Raw genomic sequence first — 20,000 nt, forward strand, 5'->3', positions numbered from 1 at the left:
TGTGTGTATATATATATATACAGTATATACATAATATACAGTATATACATATTACATATAAAACTTTAAAAGCATGTCTAAGAGATGGCAAAGGTCCCGCTCTCTCGCTCCTCTCTCTATCTCTCTCTATCTCTCTCTACCCTCCTCTGCCCCCCCCCCCCCTATACCACCACCTCATCTGAAAGGTCTTTCACAGCTGCCATGTTTCTGATTTTGCCGAGGCTGTTTTTCGTTGACGAGGGTTGCGGTCTGCACAAACGTCACGTGGATCCTCGCCGTTCAAAGACGGTCTGGAGTTGTGGCACGAAGGCTTCTCCACTGTACACATACATCACTGTCAGAGGGCTCTGTCTGCGCGCGCGTAATCATAAGCATATTAGAAACGTTCCAGTGAAGTCTCGTATCTCTGAAAGAATGGTGGATTTCCCCCGAAACTGGTGCAGGGACAAGAATAAATGGGGCAGTGTTTCCTCATTGAACCTCTTTCACACTTTTTAACTGGTATATATATATTTTTTTACATTGCAAGTATCAGAGGTATCAGAAGTTTGCCTGGGGTTCCAGGATGATGAAACAATGTCAGGTGGTTGTTGGTTAACATTCTCTCTCTCTCTCTCTCTCTCTCTCTCTCTCTCTCTCTTTCTCTCTCTCTCTCTCTCCCCCTCTCCAGAGATGGTGAGGAAGAAGAATCCCCCTATCCGGAGTGTGGGAGGCGAGGAGGAAGAGGAGGAGGAGGGGAGGAGGCGAGACGGAGGAGGAGGAGGAGGAGGAGAGGAGGAGGAGGAAGGCGAGGAGGAGGGCCGCGTGGGAGCGGAGGCGGAGCGCATCATCCGGCCGTCGGAGCCCGAGTCCTCCGGCCGAACCCGAGGAGACCCAGAGGAGGAGCGGCCGGAGGACGGAGACAGCGAGTGCGTCTCCTCCTCCGTCTCCCCGTCGTCGGTGGGCGCCAAGGAGGACCGCTATGGTAACGGCAGGAGAGGAGGAGGGGGAGGGGGCGGGGGGGACAAGCCGCCGCAGGGGCGAGACTCGGCTCTGACGGACGGGCCCGACAGCCAGTCAGAGCCCGACGACGGGGAGAGGGAAGGAGCGGGGGAAGAGGAGGAGGAGGGGGGCGGGGACAGGAGAGAAGGCGAGGGCGGCGACCACCTCCTGCTCGGCCCTCTCCTCCTGTCCACGCCCCGCTTCCTGTCCAGGCGGGAAGGGGAGGAGTCGACCACCACCACGACGGACACGCCGCCGCTGTCCGCCAGCCCCTCCCCCAAGCTCCAGGACTTCAAGTGCAACGTGTGCGGCTACGGCTACTACGGCAACGACCCCGCCGACCTCGTCAAGCACTTCAGGAAGTACCACCTGGGCCTGCACAACCGCACGCGGCAGGACGCCGCGCTGGACACGCACATCCTGGCGCTCCACAACATGGCTCCCCAGCACACACTCCAAGGTAATGACATCACATCCTGGTGCTCCACAACATGGGCCCCCCAGCACACACTCCAAGGTAATGACATCACATCCTGGCGCTCCACAACATGGCTCCCCAGCACACACTCCAAGGTAATGACATCACATCCTGGTGCTCCACAACATGGGCCCCCCAGCACACACTCCAAGGTAATGACATCACATCCTGGTGCTCCACAACATGGCTCCCCAGCACACACTCCAAGGTAATGGGCTATAATATATGCACACACGCCATTTTGGAAATAACTTACTCCCTACTTCCTTCAAACAGATAGTCAGAGCAGGCAGTTGCCTAGGGCGCCATGAGGGGAGGGGGTCACCCACTAAGCATTTTTTTTCCCTCCTAACTCATATATACATGTATATTATTAGTATATAATTAATTGAAAAATGCCTCCATTTCCCAAGAACCCTTTGCATGCCATGGATGTTTTTGCGATGACATCATCAAAACGTGTCACCTATCCCATTCTGATGAAAAGACAACAAAAAAAAGACAATAAAAAAAAAGAAAAGGAAAAAACTACAAGGCTACAAAAATGCGGATTAATAGTGGTTAGATAGAGCTTTAAATGCCTCTCATGCGGAAGGTTGTCAGGTTGTCAGGTTCAAACCCTGCCTGGGGTCGATGTCAGCGAGGGCATGCGGTCGTAACGGGTTCCCAACGCCAATTTAAATGGGTTCAGATCTGAGCCCCTGAGTCTCCTGAGGAGGCGTGTCTGAAGTATTCCATGGTTTAATCAGTCCTTGTTTGTTTGTCTCTGAAGACACCCAGGTGGGACAGGGACAGAGGAACCAAGCCAAAGAGACGGGGAAGACGAGACAGGACAACCATGGTCAGCAGCACAGGACGGTGGTGATGAACGGCACGTACGATGTTCAGGTAAGACTGGGACCGCACGCATACACACGCACGCACGCACGCACGCACACACACACATACAGTACGTACTGTACATTTTGGCAGGTTTTTTTGGCAAGTTTCAGGTTGACAAATTAATTTGTACCTGAGACTGCCAACGTGCAATATCCTTCGTCGTGATGGAGAAAAAAAAACGCCCGGCACGGTATTTCTTTCAAGAGAACGTTAGAGCCTTTATCTCCAGGTTGAAATAATTGAGAAGAACTGACATACAAGGAATTAAATGGTTGCTGTCGGGGCAGAAACCTCTTATCTCCATAATATTCTAACTTTGTTGTGCTTTCTCGTAAATTCACAGCCATACAACGGCGTCACAAATGTATCAAAAGTATCAGATATACAAGCTCAAAACACACCACTTTGCTATTCTTTTATTTTAATCCTGAAAAGGAACACTTTTTGACATAATAAGGTTTCCACCCGACAGACGAAATGCAAATAAATCAATGGCGAGACCAATATTGCAAGTTAATTTGAAATTGATTATTATTATTTACTTTTTTACAAGTCAAGCTTCTATTCTATGTACTGTTTACATTACCACCACAACATTAGATACTATCAATACAAATTTATATTTAAAGAACCATGCCATTATTGTTGTACCTATACAAGTCATGAATACTATGAATACTATGCTTTACATTACTATGGACAGAGCATAAACAGCTTTATCCTAACACTGTAGCTCAAAATGTCAAGTGATAAAACCCACCTAAAATTATCTGCTTCTACAGCCCATATTAATTTAATTTGTAAAATAATAAGCTTTTCTCCAGGGACTATTTTCGACAAGACTTTTGAAATGCAATCTACAACTCTTCAACCGCATTACAATGAAACAATAGCATAATAGCAAAATAAAATAAAATAAAAAGCTTGTTTCAAGTCTCTGCAAGGTGATTTGCATTATGCTGTAATGAATGGAAACGAATTGTCAGCAGTAATGTAAAGTATACAGTATATATGACTTCAAATGTGACAATGTGAAAACACTAGAATCATTCTGTATTCAAAATCACACATGGTATTTTGCTGTGTCAAAAATAGTATTTTGCTTTGTCAAAAATAGAATTGCTATTAATTATGAGTCATTGACTAATCGGTTAAAAGTAGGTGTTGGTGCAGTTGCACCAGAAACATTTAAAAGAAAATGCTATCATTTTTGCAATAATAATGTGTTACGGCTGTGGCCGTATTTGTTCCGTTACTCTGAACGTATTTCTGTCAAGTTGTCCCATACGTTGATAATTCTTGATAAGTGATAATTCAAACAGTACAGGGATGGAGTAACCTTACAGTATAACAATACGTTGTAAAAGTAACATATTTTCATATGCTTGTAAATCTAACCCCATAACTGAAGTGAATAATTTATTGGTTTGTACAAGCTGTAAGTGATTTGCAACATAAGGCTGTGTGTGTGTGTGTGTGTGTGTGTGTGTGTGTGTGTGTGTGTGTGTGTGTGTGTGTGTGTGTGTGTGTGCGTGTGTGTGTGTGTGTGTGTGTGTGTGTGCGTGTGCGTGTGCGTGTGCGTGTGCGTGTGCGTGTGCGTGTGCGTGTGCGTGTGCGTGTGCGTGTGCGTGTGCGTGTGCGTGCGTGTGCGTGCGCCAGAAATCAATCTTGTTGAGAGGGTGGGACTGAGTGAGAAAGCGGTTACTAATTTGTCTGGTGGGGAGTTTGTTGTTGAACATTGTAAAACGTTATAGACAGACAGATGGACAGGCTCAAACACACGGACAAACAGGGCACCTGGCAGACAGTCACTGCACACGCACGCACACGTGCGTGAGCGCGCACACACACACACACATACAATGCAGACACACACACACCGTATGTGTACAGTTTTACAGTCTGTAATGCGGTGGATTTGGTTTTGATTAAATGATGAGGGGCTGATAGATACATTAACATTTCATTGTGTACTAAGAAAACCAAATATACCTTTTTAGCTTTATTTTCTTTTTATTAGAAATAATAGTTTTAATCAGTTCCTTTCCTCATTCATTCCACATGCCAATTTATACAAATAATTTAACTGGGGTAAAGAAAACCCCACTGGTTCAATATAGATTCATGCTGTGTAATGCATTTTATATCCATAAGTAATTTGTATCTTTAATCAATGTTATTTATTTTTATTTTTAATTTTTATTTTTTATTTTTTTTCTAAATAAACCAGTGATTCCAACATGTCGGAGCATTCCACATTTTGGTGGCAGAGTGGTTGAACGTGAACGTTCCTAGTCTTCCAGACTCTTGAAAACACTTTACAATGTATTTCACGTCCACACAGTCACACACCGATGATGGAGGAGTCAGGAAACCATGCGAGGCACGAACCTGCTCATCAGGAGCACTTAGGGTTTCAGCCTCAAGGACGGCTGCTTTAATACCTCCTGAGACACAGCTGCCTCATTACACCACATTATGAAATCAACCCACAATGCATTATGAAAGGCCGCTGGGCACAGCCTATGGTCACTAACACAACCCTTGCAGTGCATATCGTCAGCGCAGAATGAAACATTTGGACATTTATCTGGCACGTGACAGCAATGATGTCATTAACGGTGACCTGAGTAGTGTCTGAAATGTGGTTTGTATTTATGAGTTCACTAGTCCCCTACAGAGTGTGGCCTATAGGGTGTAGGGAGTATAGTGAGTGACTGAGGGATTTGGGACAGAGCCTAAGTCATGGCACAAATCTACTGCAACAGTTGCCCCATCTGTCTGTCTCCTTTGGCTGCTTCATTTGCGTGATAACATTTATTTGTTGAGGAGTACCATTATGGATAGGAAATATATATATTTCTTTTATTGTAGCGATACGACACGTTGTGAACTTGTAGATCTGCTATATTTGGCATGAAACACAGACACACGGTGGAGTATGAATCAGGTTTATCGAGAAAATAACAACCGCACACTGTCGCTTGCTCAATAAAGAAAGGTATTGGTCAAATATAAACTATTTAATCCAATAGCATCCGGTAGATACGCGAAGGTCTTTGACCGAAACATTGCTATTGTAAATAAAAGCTCTTTGTTTATTGAGCAAGTGAAGACAGTGTGCTTGTGTTGTGTCTTGTCCTTATCCATTACATTGTGTATGCTCCTCCAACGCTGAACTCTGCTCAGGTGTGCAGAAGACTTTCTTTACCAGTTATATTACATCAAATATACACCCACAACACTGACACAGGTGTAAATATACACCCACAACACTGACACATGTGTTGCACTGCTCGCTAAAGCAAAGCACAGTGGAAACAACATGCATATAATATTATGTGGAAATTGAATTTTTTAAATATTTTTGAAAATCCAAAATGTGTCTTATGAAGCTTATCAAGTTGAGTTACACTAGCTGACAACCAGATGGTACCTTAACACAATATGAATGCCTCCTCCACAGTCTGACTGGGACTGCCTTTGCGATACTGTAGCTCATGATGCCACCAAGCTAATGGTCCTGCTTATTTGCTTGGCTCTACTACGCAGCCAGTCAAAGTGACGCGACCAAAACGGGACCATGACTTAATTCTCGTGGAGCAGATAAAAAATAGTTTCTTTCAGAAAGCACACAGTATCTTTGATTAGTTAAAATGGATGTCTGGACAATTAAGCAATCCACCAAAAGTGGCAGGACTTGTCTCTACCCAAATATATACCCGTGGTGTGAAAACACGACACCGGTTTACTCCAGTTTATAAATACTTTGTAATGTGAGGAGATTATTAATGTGGGTGTGTCGCATAAATTTACACTACTAGTATCAGCTATCCAAATGGTCAATGGCTGTTTTTCAGAAAGATGAAGACTCTTTTATTTTATTTAGGGTTTTCATAATTTTCCTTTTTATCAGGTTTTTGTTCCGCACTACAAGTTTAAAGCTTTGTGTAAGGAATTTTGAATTGCCCTGTTAACCTGTGCCTTTAACCACATAAACCCTGTATACATAGAGTATACCGGAGTCCCTCAGGGCTCTCTACTCTCTACTCAACGCTCCGTTTCCCTCCCACTAAATCCTTCTTTCTACATGCTCACAACGCGTTGCGAGGCTGTAGATCTGCTACTTTCGCCAAACATTCACCCCCAGCAGCATGAGGGACACAAGGGTTAATGTGGTGTCTGAGACCACATCAGGGCTTAATGGAGCCCTTAATATGAAATCATTACCCAACTTTGTCACACATTAGTATGTGATGATAAGACTAGCAGGCTGGAGGTGGCAGCAGTGTGGCTTCAGTCCTGACGGCAGAGAGAGTGCGCCGTAACGGAAAGGTCAACGGTTTCAATCTGTGCAGCAGGACAACGAGAGGCCGGCATCATGATCAAGGAGTGTGTTTGTCCTGTGTGAGTGTACTTGACCGCTGACACTATGATCACTCAGTCTGTCTGAGTGTAATTGGACCAGTGATACTGTCTGACCTCTAGTTGAAACCTGTACGTAGTCATACAACAGTGGGGCGGCTGTGGCTCAGGAGGTAGAGCAGGTCGTCCAATGATCCATGGGTCGGCGGTTCGAATCCTGTCTCCTCCTGTCCACATGTCGAAGTGTCCTTGGGCAAGACACTGAACCCCAAATTGCTCCCGATGTGCTTGTTGGTACCTTGCATGGCTTCCGCCGCAATCGGTGTATGAATGTGTGTGTGAATGGGTGAATGTGATGCACAATCTATGTAAAGCGCCTTGGATAAAGGCACTATATAAATGCACCATTTACCATTTAACAGTGCCGTGCTGTACTCTACTCTACACTGATAAAACTGCAAGAACTGGACAGAACTACAACACACAATGTGCCATTGGGAGTTTTAGATCTGCAGTCTGTAGCGCGGGACGCGATCAAACGATCACGCTATAGTGTAAGTGACTGCGACTCCGCAGAATGAGCAGTGTGCAGAAAAATAAACGGATTGCTTCAGCCTAAAATAATAATAAAAAAAGGATTTTCATATTCATGCACATTTCATTACATTGAAAAGAATCTCATAATTTCCCTACAAATCTTTTTTTCCCCCCATCATGGTTGGGCTACCCCATTTTTGTTAGCATTTAGGTCATGGATTATGGCTTTATGTGTGTATATGAACACTGGAGTTTTGTCTGAAAGATTTAAACAAGATGATCTAATAAACCAGGAGATGTGTGTGTGTGTGTGTGTGTGTGTGTGTATGTATGTGTGTGTGTGTGTGTGTGTGTGTGTGTGTGTGTGTGTGTGTGTGTGTGTGTGTGTGTGTGTGTGTGCGCGTGTGCATGTGCGTGCAGTAGTTGAGGAGTTTCGTTTCATTTAAACCAGCAGTCTGTAATGGGCGTAAGTCACGTAATGGACACAGAAAAGTGCATACACACAAAGTGCATACACACACACACACACACACACACACACACACACACACTGTCAGAAATAGAAAATCCAGTGGGCTTAAGTCGTCATTACGATGAAAAAGTGAAAGTATAAAAAAGCGAATGAAAGGGGTCTCTATTCTTTCATTCCCTCCCTACATCTCTCTCCTTCTCCTTCACCCTCTCTCTGTTTCTCTCTCTCTCTGTTTCTCTCTCTCTCTCTCTCTATTTCTCTCTCTCTCTCTCTCTCTCCCCCCCCCCCCTCTCTCTCCCGACCACGTTTGGAAAATTCCATGTTGTCATTCGCTGAGACGAAACGCCTCGTCAGCCAATGAGATTGCATTTGGGAGGAAAAGCAGGGGGATGAGGAGAGACTGAGGGAGAAAAACAACAAGAGATGAGAAGGATGGAGCGGGGGGGGGAGAGAGAGAGAGAGAGAGAGAGAGAGAGCGAGAGCGGGGGAGAGGGGGAGAGAGGGAGAGGGAGAGGGGGAGGGAGGGAGGGAGAAAGAGAGGGAGAGAGAGAGAGGCAGAGAGAGAGAGGGAGAAAGAGAGAGGGAGAGAGAGAGGGGGGGGGGGGAGAGGGAGAGAGCGCAGTAGTTGTAATTGGTTGTTGGGCGCTGTAATGAAACATCTGTCAGATGCGTTTAACTTGGCTTCTCCTTCCCCTTTTTTCTTTCTCTCATATCTCTTTTTTTATCCCCTCCCTTCCTCTCTCTCTCTCTCTCTCTCTCTCTGCGTCCCCTCCCTTCTGCCCCTCTCTCTCTCTCTCTCTCTCTCTCTCTCTCTCACACCACCTCTGTAGTATGTACTCCCTCCCTAGCCTTTTCTCCTTCGTCTGTTTCCCCTCTCTCTCTGGAGTGAGTGTGGAACTGTAGTGGCTCTCTGGAGTGAGTGTGGAACTGTAGTGGCTCTCTGGAGTGAGTGTGGAACTGTAGTGGCTCTCTGGAGTGAGTGTGGAACTGTAGTGGCCCTCTGGAGTGAGTGTGGAACTGTAGTGGCCCTCTGGAGTGAGTGTGGAACTGTAGTGGCCCTCTGGAGTGAGTGTGGAACTGTAGTGGCCCTCTGGAGTGAGTGTGGAACTGTAGTGGCCCTCTGGAGTGAGTGTGGAACTGTAGTGGCCCTCTGGAGTGAGTGTGGAACTATAGTGGCCCTCTGGAGTGCGTGTGGAACTATAGTGGCCCTCTGGAGTGAGTGTGGAACTGTAGTGGCCCTCTGGAGTGAGTGTGGAACTGTAGTGGCCCTCTGGAGTGAGTGTGGAACTGTAGTGACGCTCTGGAGTGCGTGTGGAACTGTAGTGGCCCTCTGGAGTGAGTGTGGAACTGTAGTGGCCCTCTGGAGTGAGTGTGGAACTGTAGTGGCCCTCTGGAGTGAGTGTGGAACTGTAGTGGCCCTCTGGAGTGAGTGTGGAACTGTAGTGGCCCTCTGGAGTGAGTGTGGAACTGTAGTGGCCCTCTGGAGTGAGTGTGGAACTGTAGTGGCCCTCTGGAGTGAGTGTGGAACTCTCCATCTTCAAAGCTGCCCGTCCCTGACCTATACCACGTCCCCCTCAAATGTTCCATCGTCCCTCCATATCTTGTCCCTCTCTCACCCTTCGCCTCTCCCATTCTCTCTCTTTTTCTTCCCCTGGCCGTCTCGTTTAGAAATGGTCTCGTCCAGTGGTGGAAAAGTACTGTACTTAAGTACAATTTTGAGGTATTTCTACTTCTCTACTACAATTTCCAACACGTTTACTTCTACTCCGCTACATCTCGGATCCAAATATTGTACTTGTACTCCACTACATTTATTTGAACACTTTAGTTACTTTGTAGATCTTGATCATTATTACAAAAACATACACTATCCACTTCAGCCCTGTATACATTTCAGCCATTTGAGAAAATAGCAGATCTGCAAGCTCAAGCTTGTAGATCTGCTATTTTCAAAAGATTTCTATACGTTTTGAAAACTTGTAGAATGAGACATTCTGCACAATGAGTACTTTTTACTTTTGGTATACTTGAAGAAGTTGAAGTACCTTTTGATGCCAATGCGTGTACTGGTACTTTAAACTTACATTTAGTAAGTAAGACAGGTTTTCCACCGCTGGTCTCGTCCCCTAAGTGTTGGCGCTGGATCTACGGCACGTTGCTGATTGGATGATTGCTGTTGTGAGCTCACACGGCAGTAATAGCCGTCATTTAGCTTTCGCACTTGATCCAGTTGAATGAAAGTGAAATTGATCAGATCTTTGACCCGTTTCTCTCCGTCTGCTCCAGTCCTCTCCTCTGTGTGTCTCTCTCTCTGTCTCTCTCTCTCCGTGTTCTCACCTCACTTTATCACTATATATTCATTTCTCTCTGTCTTGCTTTTTCTTCACTTGCTGTGCCTGCACATTTAATGATTATTATTTTCATTTTATTATTTTTTTCAAGTTAAGCAATTATTTCAGGGGCAGGGAAGTGACCCGACACGTAACATAGGAATAAAAAAACACCTTTCGGACCAAGTTAAAATAATACAGAGATGCTAATCTGGAGGTTCATTTTAAAATGTCACTTTAGAAAGAATTCTATACCGTGGTTGGTATTCCTGGCTTATGCCTTTCATTGCCTTGGGCAATTTACCTCCACAATGTGCATGATCACCATCGTCACACATACTCGACAGAACATTGTTTTATAGGTATGGTTTATTTTAAGATTTGTTATTTCAGCCTACTGCCAGTTTGAAACCTTGGAGGAAATGGGAACTCACATTGATATGGGATGGATGGGTATTCTTTCACAAAATCTTCTGCAGTATTGGTCTCTGCATGGTGACATCATCATCATTTCATCTGATGACTCACCCAGATTTGATTGGTGTGTAATTACAGAATCCATTGACCATGTTGATTACTGCAATGAACCTTTTTCAGGACTGCCTAAGAAAACAACTGACAGAATCCATTGACCATGTTGATTACTGCAATGAACTTTTTTCAGGACTGCCTAAGAAAACAACTGACAGATTACAACAGGGGTTGAGTATGAACCAGGGACCACCACCCTGACTGAGAATCAACCTGGGGACCACCACCCTGACTGAGAATCAACCTGGGGACCACCACCCTGACTGAGAATCAACCTGGGGACCACCACCCTGACTGAGAATCAACCTGGGGACCATTGTTGTGTTGGGAGGGGGGATATGGTCGTGGTGTGGGGGAAAGAAATTAACCTTCCATATTAAACTCATGTGCTGTTCATTGTAACTTACTCTATGACTCAGTAAGCAGACACTTGTGATTCATTATGGGCACATTTCCTTATAATGGTGACTCAACCAGGCAATCCGGTACAGTTTCCCTTGAGATTCTAACTCACTTTTCTGTGGAAGTTCTTGACATCCGTCTTCCCAGAACATCGATGCGTCATTTGTCACCAGATTATTTACTGCATTGTTTCTCAACTTGTGGTCAATACAATAAATTCAAATATGAATCTTCACTTTCCTACATTACTAAATGCATGGTCAGGGACCACATGCAACACCTTCACGGACCACCAGTGGTCCACGGACCACCTGTTGAAAACCCATGGATTACAACTTGTCCAAAATGCAGCAGCCAGAGTTTTAACTAGAACTACGATGAGAGAACATATTACTCCAGTTTTGGCTTCACTGCACTGGCTTCCGGTTGTTTTTTGGATTGATTTTAAAATTATTTTACTTGTGTATGAAGCTCAAGTCTCAATGGTCTCGCACCTTCCTACTTACATGACTGCCTGCCTAAATATGTCCCAAACCGCCCCCCTAAGGTCTTCCACTGCTGGCCTGCTCGCTTTGCCTAAAAAATGGCAACTAAAAAATACGGGGAAGCAGCTTTTTGCTTCTATGGGCCGTCTGCATGGAACAAGCTCCCACTGTACCTTCGTCAGGCAGCCTCTATAGACATGTTTAAAGCACAGCTCAAGACCCACTTCTACAACATTGCTTTTAATTGATCTTTTCTTTTTTGTTATTCATGTCCTCACTGTATTGCATTACTGCTTGTCGTTGCCTTGCTTTTCTTTTTTTTTCTCCATTGCTCTGTAAAGCACTTTGAGCTGCATTTCATGTCATGAAAGGTGCTATACAAATAAAGTTTTATTATTATTATTATTATTATTATGTATTAATCTCTCCTTGTTGTTCTCTGTGTTCTCTGGACGGCAACAGGTGATGCTGGGTGGCACGCTGATCGGGATTGGCCGGAAGACGCCGGACTGCCAGGGAAACACGAAATACTTCCGCTGCAAATTCTGCAACTTCACGTACATGGGCAGCAGTTCCTTAGAACTTGAACAGCACTTCCTGTCCTCCCACCCAAATAAGGTCAAAACTCCGCCCACCACGCCCCTGCTGGCCAATAACAACCTGACAATCCACGAGAAGGGCAGGAGTCAAGTCTTGGAGGGGGCGGAGCGAGTGGCGGTGAGAGCGGAGGACGACTCGTTGGTCGGGTACTCCGTCCCGGTCAGGGACTGCTCTGATTCGCCGAGCTGGGCCGGGGAGGCGGGTCGAGGAGCCCTCCTGGCGTACTATTGGTGTAAATTCTGTAGCTGGAGTTGTGAGTGGGGAGGAGGTGCCGGGAAGCTCTTGGACCACTACGAACAGAGACACAGGGCGACCACAGGGGGCGCTCTTAGCCCCGGTGCGGGGGAGGACAGAGGAGGGAGAAGAGAAGGAGGCGAGAGAGAACACGTTGTGTCCAAAAGCCGGAAAGATCCAGCATCCACCATCCATGTGTCCAACACAACTCAAGGTAATGCATCCACCCCGTCCAACACAACTCAAGGTAATGCATCCACCCCGTCCAACACAACTCAAGGTAATGCATCCACCCCGTCCAACACAACTCAAGGTAATGCATCCACCCCGTCCAACACAACTCAAGGTAATGCATCCACCCCGTCCAACACAACTCAAGGTAATGCATCCACCCCGTCCAACACAACTCAAGGTAATGCATCCACCCCATCCAACACAACTCAAGGTAATGCATCCACCCCATCCAACACAACTCAAGGTAATGCATCCACCCCGTCCAACACAACTCAAGGTAATGCATCCACCCCGTCCAACACAACTCAAGGTAATGCATCCACCCCGTCCAACACAACTCAAGGTAATGCATCCACCCCGTCCAACACAACTCAAGGTAATGCATCCACCCCGTCCAACACAACTCAAGGTAATGCATCCACCCCGTCCAACACAACTCAAGGTAATGCATCCACCCCATCCAACACAACTCAAGGTAATGCATCCACCCCATCCAACACAACTCAAGGTAATGCATCCACCCCATCCAACACAACTCAAGGTAATGCATCCACCCCGTCCAACACAACTCAAGGTAATGCATCCACCCCATCCAACACAACTCAAGGTAATGCATCCACCCCGTCCAACACAACTCAAGGTAATGCATCCACCCCGTCCAACACAACTCAAGGTAATGCATCCACCCCGTCCAACACAACTCAAGGTAATGCATCCACCCCGTCCAACACAACTCAAGGTAATGCATCCACCCCGTCCAACACAACTCAAGGTAATGCATCCACCCCATCCAACACAACTCAAGGTAATGCATCCACCCCGTCCAACACAACTCAAGGTAATGCATCCACCCCGTCCAACACAACTCAAGGTAATGCATCCACCCCATCCAACACAACTCAAGGTAATGCTTTGGGAAAAATAGAGAGAATTCTACTCACATTGTCACACCGTAGTCTAGTCTTGTATTACAAAAAATCACAATCTTGGCTTGGTGTGCGAGTTCTACTTCAGAAATTGGCTCTCGTTTCTGGATTCAAAAGTGCTTTTGCTTTTGATTGATTGATTACTTTATTTGTCAAACAACAGAGTACAGTAATACATTTAGGCTAAAAGGATATGAAAAAAAAAGTCCTGGAGACGTACTTGTAGTATAAATCCGTCTTGAATGGAATGGAAACCAATAGTACTCCAGGTCTCTGCCAGAGGCCAGAGCTGAGGACCTCTTTGCAAATGTATTGTGAAATGAAGTGACCCTCCATCATCTTCTACAGCAGTGATTCTCAACCTGTCCCGGATCATGGCCCCCATCTCTAAATTGTTTGCGGCCCACCCATCTGACCACGTAACTGGCAGCTGCCATAGGTTAAGTGGTCAGGATGGGTGGGCCCATTACATTTTCAGAGCATGTTTATTTTAATAATTATCAACGGTGTTCCTGCTTGGATTAATGGAACTAACTTTTAGTAGTTCCCATTTATCCGTATAACAATGAAAATATGCCTCTAAGAAACCTTTTGAAAATTGTTATATTAATATTACATTATCATTCAAATCTTAGTGTCTTGCCAATTATTTGGTGGCCCACTCGCAGTATATCCTGCAAACCCCCAAAGGTTGAGAATCCACTGTTCTACGTTGTTCAACATTGTGTTTGTTATGGCGGGTTCTCCACACTGTGTTCATAATACACTGTAATGCAATTACACGCTACAAGGCTTGGCTAACAGCTGCTGCAGTACGTGGCTGCTCCACACACTTTGTTGTGTTCCATAATTCATGACGATGCTTAACTTGCGCCTCTAAGGGTTGCACTTTGACCCCCGCCTCTCCTCCTCCTAGCATGGTGATATCATTGACCCCTTTCCTTTTGCTCACGACTTGTTCTGTCTCCTCGCTGCCTGTAGGAGAGGCGGCCGGCGGTGACTCGGAGGCCGTGGTGACCAGCTACAACTGCCAGCTGTGTGACTTCCGCTACTCCATGGCCCACAGTGCGGACGTGATCGTGGTGGCGCCGCTGCTACTGCACTACCAGCACAACCACGCCATCCACCGATGCTGCATCCAGCACTGCATGTACTGTCCACAGGGACTCTGCCAGCCCCAGAAACATCTGGGAGAGGTCAGATTGGTATTTATTATTAGTATTATGTCGTAGTGCATTTCATATATCTAAAAGAAATAGAATAGTTCCAAAAACGAGCAAAAGTAAGGACAGGGAAGTGCACAGCAGTGCACAGCAGTGGCTCAGGAGGTAGAGCGGCTATCTTGGAATCGGAAGGTTCCCAGTTTGAGCCCAAAACCCCCCCTTCTGTTTGCGGAAGTGCCCTTTTAGCTTAGCACAATTCTTACCCCATAATGTCTTTTCATTGAAGCATTCATTTTCTGGCAACAAACCAAATAATGTGCTTTGATAAAAAATAATTAGTGTATAAAATGTGTGCTGCTGTGTATTATTGTCTTTGTAGGTCTCTCACCCGTTTGCCTGTCGGAAGTCCACCTGTCCCAAATGCTGTTCCAAGTTCCCTCAGAGCACCAAACCACAGGACACCGCGCTGGGCTCCAAACCCGGCGCTGCCACCTCGCCCAGCGTAACGCCTCCTAATCCTAGAGGTGACTCAACTATCATGGCTGGACCACATAGGCTACTAACCTCACGTCACCAGGCTTTCCACCTCGGAGGAAAGCCAGGTCTGTGTTACTAAATCGCTGTGTGATCCAGTCTAGCCGTGGTTTAGTGTTGGTCGGACCCACGGTTGTCCGGAACCGCCACAAAAGGCCTCTGCCCAGTCTCTGGACAGGGCCCAAAATAGCCAATTGATCACACCTGATATGTCAATATATGGAGCTGGCCTGTTCTGACATCACAATGCTGTTCTGACATCTGCATAGACTCCATATTTGGGCATGCCTGACAAAGAACTCCATATACGGGCATAAAAGGGACACACAGTCATAATAACTGGGTGGGGCATGCATTCCCAACTTGCATCGTTCCAAGAAGGCCAGTGCCCAACGGGCACCGCTCTAGTCAATCAAATGTTTGTGTTTTGCCAGTTATTTGGAATCCCACCCGTGGTCCCCGGCCCACAAGTTGAGAACCACTGTGCTAGATCTATCGTATCCCCGATCATGCTGACCCCACGCTCGTCCTTGTGTTCCTGGAGGTGTCAAAGAAGGATGAGGTCTGGCACGCTCCACAAAAACCTTTATTACCAGAGCGGAAAAGAACATATATAATGTTTCTGCCTCTGTGGCCTTCGTCAAGTATACTGAATAGCAGCGCATGAGACAGGTATATATAAAGGTAGCAGAGTGGGCAGACACAAATCAACGCTAAGTGAGCACACCCGGGGACGGAGCCCCACTTTGGGATTGAACTTGGCAATGACACTCAGAACAAATACAGAAGCCATTAGTATCCCTATGTGGTGTGCATACCTCATCCTTCTTTTGCAGTATATTTCTTTTGTTCGAGCACCCGTTTATTTTTACTGGGATTGTGCGTGGACCTCGCTATGTCAGTGGTTCCAAAAGTTGGAAAACTTGAGGGAGTTCCAGGGGATCCCCAGCTAAATGATAGTTAGGAACCAAATGGACCCTTATGGGTCTGTAACTCAGAGAGTGTACAAATGGAACCAAATGGCCCCTAACAGGTCCTAACAGGTCCATTTGGTTCCATTTGTACACTCTCAGAGTTGAATTAAGTTTTACAATATGCATTGGAGTCTCAGAGATAGAAATGCCGTAGCCTAATTCAGGTCAAACTGGGGGCCCTGGAGCCGTAACAATCTTATCTTATGGGGTCCTTGGCATGTATTTCCAGGCTATTTCCAGTCTGCAGGCTAATGAGTATCATTTTGGGGGTCCTTGACAAGAAAAGGTTTGGGAACCACTGACCAGTGTGTTGTTGTTCCTATAGGAGTCACCCACCTATGTGACCAGTGTGTTGTTGTTGTTCCTATAGGAGTCACCCACCTATGTGACCAGTGTGTTGTTGTTGTTCCTATAGGAGTCACCCACCTATGTGACCAGTGTGTTGTTGTTGTTCCTATAGGAGTCACCCACCTATGTGACCAGTGTGTTGTTGTTGTTCCTATAGGAGTCACCCACCTATGTGACCAGTGTGTTGTTGTTCCTATAGGAGTCACCCACCTATGTGACCAGTGTGTTGTTGTTGTTCCTATAGGAGTCACCCACCTATGTGACCAGTGTGCGTTCGCCACCGCCGACATCGACGTGCTGCTGCAACACTACGAAGGCTGCCATACCCTCGCCAGCCTAAAGGGGGCGCCGCCGCCTCGCGTCAAGGCCGAGGAGGAGGCGGGGAGAGAGAAGGACGGAGGAGGAGGAGGCGGAGGAGAGGGGGAGTACTCGTGTACAAAGTGTCACTTCATCACAGAAGTGGAAGAGGAGATTTTCAGACACTACAGGTGTGTGTGTGTGTGTGTGTGTGTGTGTGTGTGTGTGAGAGAGAGAGAGACGTGTGCGCACGCATTTAATTTATTTCATTTAAAGAGCATTTATTGGCAACAGCAGGCGTCAGAACCTTTAAAAGGTATAAAGGATGCAGTGTCTGCTCGACGAGACTGAAATGATCTCCCAAAAACATTCTGTTTCAACACATCTTCTAATCTAATGTGAGTGCTTGAGCATTTTGCATGTCATAATTTGTATAAAATGACTACAATACAATTAAACCCTTCAAAGTCAGGGAAGAGACAGTTCCTGTCTTAAATTCAATAAGCCACATTCACACGTGTAACCGCGTTATTCAATGTCACAGCCTTTCAGCCGGTCGCTGATCGAATGCTACACTGGGTTATTGAATGAGTCAGTGCTCCGTTTACAGTCAATGGGTGAATGCTGTAGTTAATTGGATGCCTCTCCTGCAGAAGGTCCCTCTGTGTGTGTATACAATACATGTGTGTGTGGGTGGCTGTTGTGCAGCAGAGATGGGATTGCCGGGTGTCCATCCGTGAATGTTTTATTGCGGGGGGTCTTCAGCGTCTTCATGGCCAAGGAGCCCTTATCTGACAGACACACTATTATTGTAGAAAGTTGTGTTGCAGGCCTGCTCACGGGCCATTATATATTCGCCATTTGAGCCACGGACCACCATTTGATGAGATTTCAGACCCAATTCATATTTTGTGAAAATAACAATTCTTCTACATTTGTTCTATAATTGTGTAGACTTCTTGTAAATTAAGTAATGCAGATGTGTAACAATAATTTTACTCTTATGAGCATAAAATGAAACCAAATGGACCTGTAAGGCTCCATTTGGTTTACGCTCTCACGAGAACCACTGCACTAGTATTACACTAATATCTGAACCACTGCACTAGTATTACACTAATATCTGAACCACTGCACTAGTATTACACTAATATCTGAACCACTGCACTAGTATTACACTAATATCTGAACCACTGCACTAGTATTACACTAATATCTAGAACCACTGCACTAGTATTACACTAATATCTAGAACCACTGCACTAGTATTACACTAATATCTGAACCACTGCACTAGTATTACACTAATATCTGAACCACTGCACTAGTATTACACTAATATCTGAACCACTGCACTAGTATTACACTAATATCTGAACCACTGCACTAGTATTACACTAATATCTGAACCACTGCACTAGTATTACACTAATATCTAGAACCACTGCACTAGTATTACACTAATATCTGAACCACTGCACTAGTATTACACTAATATCTAGAACCACTGCACTAGTATTACACTAATATCTAGAACCACTGCACTAGTATTACACTAATATCTAGAACCACTGCACTAGTATTACACTAATATCTGAACCACTGCACTAGTATTACACTAATATCTGAACCACTGCACTAGTATTACACTAATATCTAGAACCACTGCACTAGTATTACACTAATATCTGAACCACTGCACTAGTATTACACTAATATCTGAACCACTGCACTAGTATTACACTAATATCTGAACCACTGCACTAGTATTACACTAATATCTGAACCACTGCACTAGTATTACACTAATATCTGAACCACTGCACTAGTATTACACTAATATCTGAACCACTGCACTAGTATTACACTAATATCTAGAACCACTGCACTAGTATTACACTAATATCTGAACCACTGCACTAGTATTACACTAATATCTAGAACCACTGCACTAGTATTACACTAATATCTGAACCACTGCACTAGTATTACACTAATATCTGAACCACTGCACTAGTATTACACTAATATCTGAACCACTGCACTAGTATTACACTAATATCTGAACCACTGCACTAGTATTACACTAATATCTGAACCACTGCACTAGTATTACACTAATATCTAGAACCACTGCACTAGTATTACACTAATATCTGAACCACTGCACTAGTATTACACTAATATCTGAACCACTGCACTAGTATTACACTAATATCTGAACCACTGCACTAGTATTACACTAATATCTAGAACCACTGCACTAGTATTACACTAATATCTAGAACCACTGCACTAGTATTACACTAATATCTGAACCACTGCACTAGTATTACACTAATATCTAGAACCACTGCACTAGTATTACACTAATATCTAGAACCACTGCACTAGTATTACACTAATATCTGAACCACTGCACTAGTATTACACTAATATCTGAACCACTGCACTAGTATTACACTAATATCTAGAACCACTGCACTAGTATTACACTAATATCTCCTCCACAAATCTTCTGCAAAAGCCTTCCCCGCAATACACATGTTGGACTTTAAGTGGCTCACTGGTGTGAAACCTTTAAACATCTAGTCAGAGCACTGTGTGTGTGTGTGTGTGTGTTTGTGTGTGTGTGTGTGTGTGTGTGCGTGCGAGTGTGCGTGTCCGTGCGTGCTTGCGGATGGGAAAGCGGGTGAGGGATGATCTGCCCACATGACGTTGTGTGTGCCGTCTGAATGTGTAAGAGGGCGATCCTGGTTATGTGCTCTGTCTGTATATGAAGGTGTGTGTGTGGCCTCCTGCATAAGGCGGCCTCTGTTTCACAGACCGCCCGCAGCCTGGAGGAAACACACACACACACACACACACAAACCCATATAGATACATTACAATTTGACACAGGCATCTCTCACTGAGATTTCTGCCACAAATCGATGAAAAGATTTAAACGTTTGATACAGGATACCGTAAGTCTAGGAGAGAACAGAGCATGAAGAAGGACGAGGGGGGGGGGGGGGGGGGTGAGATGGAGAGAGGGAGAGGTGGTGAAGGAGGGAACCAGCGGAGACGAGACAGTGTGGGCTAGTTGATGATGGCGACAGTCTCTGAATGAAAAGAGGAGAGGATTCCACAGTCCACTCGCATCCATAACAGTCCTTAAAGGACCACTTCACCACTTTTCAACCTATCTTCATAATATAATAGGTCCTCACTAATAATCATGATAA

General features: G+C 45.3%; 1 protein-coding gene across 5 annotated transcripts in view; it reads left to right on the forward strand.

Moving 5' to 3' along the window:
• trps1 (trichorhinophalangeal syndrome I) overlaps window positions 1-20,000 on the forward strand; it is a 189,289-nt gene that overhangs the window by 82,778 nt on the left and 86,511 nt on the right. For 4 of the 5 annotated variants that reach the window (XM_083766855.1, XM_083766856.1, XM_083766854.1 and 1 more), the window contains exons 3-8: window positions 671-1,441; window positions 2,232-2,347; window positions 11,926-12,511; window positions 14,439-14,653; window positions 15,000-15,144; window positions 16,721-16,964. In XM_083766855.1, the coding sequence (XP_083622981.1) occupies window positions 671-1,441; window positions 2,232-2,347; window positions 11,926-12,511; window positions 14,439-14,653; window positions 15,000-15,144; window positions 16,721-16,964 (2,077 nt within the window). Of the gene's footprint in view, window positions 1-670; window positions 1,442-1,514; window positions 1,555-2,231; window positions 2,348-11,925; window positions 12,512-14,438; window positions 14,654-14,999; window positions 15,145-16,720; window positions 16,965-20,000 lie in introns of those variants that run through there. The other variant, XM_083766858.1, reaches the window with a different exon arrangement.

Source organism: Protomyctophum parallelum (genome assembly GCF_964188405.1).
Source record: "Protomyctophum parallelum genome assembly, chromosome: 1".
Lineage (NCBI taxonomy): Eukaryota > Metazoa > Chordata > Actinopteri > Myctophiformes > Myctophidae > Protomyctophum > Protomyctophum parallelum.